Here is a 6,410-nt window from a genome sequence, read left to right as displayed (position 1 = left end):
AGTCCTTGTAGCCAAATAGATGCCCCGGATCATAAGAAGCTGCACCCCAAATTTTACCACGATCAAGGTCAGGTATCATGTCATCAATATGAGGAAGGTGTGAACCTTTAACTTTTACTTTGCCTGTGCCCTTGCCTTGTGTCAGTTGTTGACTTGGCCCAACTTGTTCCACTACTACTTGGCTTTCGGTTGCTAATTGACTTGGATCAATCTCATTATCTTCCTCTTCACTTTCCTCTTCATCTTGCTCATCTTCCTCCTCAACTGCTCCGGTAGGTTCACGGATTGCGAGTTTACTACGGTCACGACCACTCTCCCAAACTTCACCTTTTGTAGATGCCCCCAATCGCTTGTTGCGACCTTGTTCTTTCCCTCTAGGAGGCAGAGATTGAGGAGTTCCAAGACCGTCCTTCCTTCTTTTCTTAATGTCATCATCTTTAGTTTTTCGTTTGTTAACTTCCTTTGCTTTAGCCCTATTTGAAAAGAAACACGAAAGAAATATAAGAAAACTAACTTTTATTTTTAATACCGACATAGATACACTACATAACGGTATAGAATCATCACTACCGGCACACCAAAACAAAGTTTCGATCCTGCCGTGACCAAAACTCGGCATAGTAATTTCAAACCATTACATGTCGGGACCTAATACCGGCATTGACAAATAATTGACAAGGATGCCGGTAATCTTTAGGAAGTTCCTGGATACCAAAACACCATTGTCGGAACATACGTAAAATAGAAACACATGCCGTAACAAGGTACCGACATGGAATCTAACCTAAAACCTAAGCCGGTACCCTTCAGAAAATCCAAAGATTCTCTGTTTATTAGAAGCTCAATACCGGCATGGTATTCAAACTAAATCGAATGCCGTAACTAATTTCCAGTGTGGTCTTCAGCCTAAATCGAATGCCGCAACTAATTTCCGGTGTGGTCTTCAACCTAAAGCTTATGTCGTATTGCAGTGCCGGTGTGGTCTTCATCCTAAATCGAATGCCGTTACACTGTTCCGGTGTGGTATTCATACTAAATTGAATGTCGGAAGCTACTGAAACTCAATTGTTTCAGTTAGGGTTTGCGATTTTGACCTAAACCCATAGCTACAAATCGATCCAAACACTAATTAAATGGTTTTAAACGACTTACCTTCGCACAGAAGCCATATTTCTGAGTAGTTGATCGTCTGATAACTCTTGTTCTTCGTGTTCTTGCTCTTGAGCAATCAAAGCAATCCTCTTTTCTTGTTTTGTTTGAGCAATCGATTTCGATTTCGATTGGGCATCTGATTTCTTTCGTGGAGGCATTCTTATGGATTCGGGTAGGTAGGTTAATCGACGAAGAAAATTTTGAACTAACGATTAATCGACGATGAAGAACGATGGTGTGAACGATGAAGAAAAAAAAACGAAACCCTAACCTACGAGTATGCCGGAACTGATGGTGTAGAAATGAGGGATAAATGTTTTGGTTATTTGATTTTAACTTTTAGGTGAAAGGGTATAACAGTCTTTTCATAATGTTTTTAAATTAATCAAACGGTGTTTTAGTATTTTCGCCCCAAAAAACACCCCTTAACAGACACCTTTGGTTGGGGGAAGTAATTCATATCCCCAATTAATTTCCATATCCAGGGGGAAGTAATTCATATCCCCAATTAATTTCCATATCCCCAATTGCATTTTCTTAAAAAACTGTGGTTACTTAAGCTTTATTGACTTAACAATATAACAACTCGAGTAAGTTTTAATTATAGAGCCCACATCTGGCCGCTCCAATCATCATCTCATAACAAAGGAAGTTGCATTCTTTTATCCAACAAGAACATTCAGCTGATTAATCAAAATTCATTTCAATGAAATCTATATCTGAAACCGTGGGAGCGAAGAATAAAAAAGTCACGAGTAGTGCGGAATTTGGGATGAATACAAAAAGAATTGCCTCTATGTAAAATAACTTTTGCCCGGTAGGGAGTAAGAAATAGAGGAAAAAGAATGTGTCGCAGGGCTCCATAATTTCGAGAAACTAATAATCATAAATCCATTAGAGCAGATATCGACTCGATATCTGGAATTCAAGCAATTCCAAGAATAAGACTTTTCATCTGGAAACTATTTTTTTTTATCGAAAGAGAGATATATTAAGATAAGAAGAATATACAAAATGGCTACAAGATGTAGCAAAGAAAAAGAACAGAAAATCTAAAAATTACATCAACCAAAAGCCACCTCACAACTGTGAGTTGAAACTACAAAATGATGCCCAAAAGCAGCTGCCCAAGCTATTACTAAAGATTTAGCATCCAAAGAAAGATCATCGTCTGTTTTGAAAGTATGTTTTCTTTCGAAAATGCGAGCATTTCTTTCTCTCCGTAAAACCCAAACCACGGCTGCTGGGAAACTATCACAAAAAGTTCTTCCAACATCTTCTAGACTAGGTGCTCATAATCTAGATATCGACTCGATTTGCCAGCTATGTAACAATCAAGCGCAAGAAACGGAACTTCATCTCTTCTGCGAGTGTCCGTTTGCAAGAGCAGTTTGGTTTGGTCTCTCCCTCAATAATATAATCTCAAGTTACAATTCTAGCACAATGATTTCCTTGGATTAAATGGTGGATTACGGAAACTAACTTGAGCCATCTTCAGGTAAAAATTTCCACCATACTCTGGTTCATCTAGAAATATAGATGCTCGGTAGTCTTTGAGAAAATAAACCCAGACTCAATCAATTTAATAGGGAAAATCAATAGTTTCTTACAATCCTCCCCGTCAAATACACTTCAAAGTGATATGAAAACTCAAAAGAAAATCTCAAAAAATTACTCTTGGTCCAACATAAACTCAGATTAGATAATTTTCATTGATGCTTCCTTTAAGAAAGAGGATTTGTCGATGGGATATGCTTTCATTCTATATACAGCAGATGAAGAGACTTTCATGCACCTATCTGCGGGTTCGGAGGGGGCTACGCCAGCTTTCCACGCAGAAGAAAAATCTTTATTAAAGGCAGTTACGTGGTTAAAGGAAAATATTTTATCAAGCGTTTTCGTAGTAACTGACTGCAAAGGGTTGGCAGACAATATAAACAAGGTTAGCACAGATACTTCGTGGACAGCGGAAAACACCTTGCAAGAAATAAGGATAATCTTGGGCGGTCTACCTCAAGCTAAAGTGAAATATATTAAAAGGAAGAATAACTCAGCACCGGATTACATTGCCAAGGAGGCAATGATTAAAAAGCTACAACACATGTCAGATAATCTGCACCAAAAATTTCATAAATCTAGCATAGATTCTAATGTTTTTGATAAAAATGATCTTGTAAATCTTTTGTACTATATTTGCTACTTAATATATGATCTTTTCCCATCAAAATAAAATAAAATAAATCCATTAGAGATGTGAAAACACAACAATATACAATATAACTTCGATAAATTAAGAATTACTTCGCTAAAATAATAAAAAGTTTTTGGTCCCAACTATGTTTGTATAAACTAAATTTTAACTCGATAAATTAATAACTTTACTAAAATAATAATTATCTTTGGTCCAAACGTTATTAATTTATTGACGTTTTACTGTATATAGTGTGGGGAGAACAGAGGAGTAGGTGTTGTTTCTTGACAACTCTCTTACAAACGGGATTTATAGAGAACAAGCTGGGCTGGATTGTCGCATGAACCGCTGCCAGGAGCGGCCAGCAACCAACCATTGGATCATTAACACTACTTTCTTGTTGTTTGAATATATTATGTTTGATTTTTGTTAAAAGGAGAGCAAAAAGCGATCAGAGGAGAGCAAAAATCGTAGTTGACTCGGTAACTAGGGCCTATTCAATATATTTTCATAACTCGGACCAAATTATCCTTCCTAATTACACCCACTAATGCCCATTATTCACACCCATCCTTAAATAACTCCAACAACATTGAAACCCATGACGATTTAAAAATCAGATTCAAAAAATTAGCGATTCCATAAAATATAATTACATACTGTATTAATTTTTATTTATGTATTTTATAATCAAATCAAGAGAGAACGATTTATTTTTACACCAACTCTTCTTTTGATTTGGATCCGTTCCAACTACTGTAGTTGAAGTTCCGAACTTTTGCATCAATGTTTGACCGAATCAAGTTCTCACGGTTTAAAACAGTAAACCACAAAAACCTAAGCAAAGCTTAATTAATCACTTTGTTTAAAAAATAATCAGTCCAAATTCTTATGGACAAGCAGATTCTTGTTGACAACAACTTGTAAAGAAGATAGAAATTAGAGGATGGCCTAATCAATGTCATATATGTTCATACATATTTTTAAGGAAGTGATGGCAATGGTGAAGAACGTCTTTCTGGTTTATGGAATGGCGGAGGAGCTGTTTGGAAAATGGGGAAATTTGGTGTGGTTTATGGTAATATTTAGTAAGGGTAACTTGGTCACAATAATGAAAATATATTGAATAGGTCCTAGTTAGCAAGTCAACAATGATTTTTTGCTCTCCTGGGATCCTATTTTGCTCTCCCTCTGACAAAAATCATTATGTTTTTTCGTTCAATAAGACCCATCTTGGATCGTTAGGACTAAAGGACACCGACGCTAAGGAAAAAGATGGTAGTATATTAAATCTTCCGTTTATTGATCCATTCACAATCTAATTAAGATTCTCAACCATTAAAATCAGCTAAGAATGGATGTGCTGATATAATACATATTGCAAATGAAAAAAAATGAAAAAAAGAGCAAAAACAAAAGGCATATAAATAAATAAATATGAACGTAAATAGAAGAAATCAAGCTTGTAGAAGTAGTACTACAAGCTGGCGATCTGCTGTAGACCCGAATGCCTCCACGGATCCCAGACAAAAGCAATGGGACTCCATACAACATGCTCTCCATCATACCACTCAATAGACCCGAATGCCTCCTTAAGATCCGTGGGTCTCGACTCGAATGTGATTTCATAAGCCAAACTCGTTACTCCCTTGCTAAACACGAATTTAGTTGGCGAAACACTGATCTTGACATGTGGTGTTCCAGATCTAAATCTGAGTTTGTAAATTGCATCTGCTGAAGCTCCAACATTTGTAACCACCCTCTTGTACTTAATCTTTTGAGTTTTTCCAGATTCAAAAACAACAGAAAATGAAGAATAGTTAAGATCACCTACACTGGATAACTTGACGGAATCACAGTCAACCGTTCTATCCTTGACAAACAGTTTCATCTGTGTTTCGCTGTACCCAATCGTGCAAAGAAAAGCTTCGTAATCACTAGGTGCAATATCGTATACCAAACCTGGGTTTAGAGCTTTGTTTGGGTCTACATGTCCAGACCCTTGTTGGAATGGTGTTGAAAATTTTGCATTAGCAGCAACACTAATAGCTGCAATATATTTACCTGAATTATCAACAACATAAGCAGTTGTCAGCAAAGCCGATTTGATCGCAGCAGGAGACCAGTTAGGAAATGCATTTCGAAGCAGGGAAGCCAATCCGCTCACATGAGGGCATGCCATGGAAGTACCCGTCATCATTACGAATTCAGCATCATAACCAGCCCGAGCAGCCAAGATATTTACTCCAGGTGCAATAACATCTGGTTTGAGAATCTCTGGGTTATCGGGTTAGGACCAGTGCTAGAAGTAACATAAACTCTAGGAGCAGACGACGAAGAAGACCCAGTTACAGTTCCTCGAAAATTGATTTTAGCTGTAGGTTTCTTATCCTCCGAAAGATTACTGGTAATATAGTTTATAATCTTTAATCCAGAACTCACCGTGACATCAGTAGCCGGAAACTGATAGGAATTTGACGGCAATGCTTCGAACTGGTCAATACTAGTGACGTAAATCATTGCAACACCACCAGCCGCATTGACAACACTCGCTGTATCCTTTGGAACACTTGAACTACTAAGACAGACTACAATTTTTCCAGCAATTTGAGTAGCACTTAAAGATCCTTGTAAGCACATGTTAGAAGAAAAATCTTTGCTTTGAATGTAAACAATCTCTAAGTAAGTATTGACTTGTGTTGTATCGCCATAATACAATGAAGCACCTGGGAAAACTTGACCATCGCCTAAAATCACATCACCACGAAATTCCCTATCTATAGTTGATCCTCCAACAGTCAACATCCACGGTGCCACATTACCAATTACTTTTGGACCCTTTTGTCCATCATTTCCAGCGGAAAGAGAAACCAAAATTCCCTTCTCAATTGCACCAAAAGTTGCAATCGCCATCAGATCTTGGTCGTATAGAAAAACATCACCATTGCTATAACCAATTGATATAGACATTACATCAACCCTATCTTGAACAGATTGATTGATACCAGCAAGAATATCAGAACTAACACCTCCACTTTTCCACAGGACTTTGTAAGAAGCAATTCTT

General features: G+C 37.3%; 1 protein-coding gene across 1 annotated transcript; it reads right to left on the bottom strand.

Moving 5' to 3' along the window:
- Positions 1 to 4,820: 4,820 nt before the first annotated feature.
- Positions 4,821 to 5,540, bottom strand: LOC113339589 (subtilisin-like protease SBT1.4). Its single transcript, XM_026584830.1, has one exon. The coding sequence runs from the start codon at positions 5,538 to 5,540 to the stop codon at positions 4,821 to 4,823; it is 720 nt and encodes a 239-aa protein (XP_026440615.1).
- Between the last annotated feature and the right edge of the window lie 870 nt (positions 5,541 to 6,410).

This window comes from Papaver somniferum, unplaced genomic scaffold (genome assembly GCF_003573695.1).
Source record: "Papaver somniferum cultivar HN1 unplaced genomic scaffold, ASM357369v1 unplaced-scaffold_21, whole genome shotgun sequence".
NCBI lineage: Eukaryota > Viridiplantae > Streptophyta > Magnoliopsida > Ranunculales > Papaveraceae > Papaver > Papaver somniferum.
This window is presented reverse-complemented; position numbering and strand designations above follow the sequence as displayed.

Bases quoted from the DNA above. Each gene is read 5' to 3' on its own strand.
- LOC113339589 (XM_026584830.1), bottom strand. From the start codon at position 5,540: ATGACGGGTACTTCCATGGCATGCCCTCATGTGAGCGGATTGGCTTCC.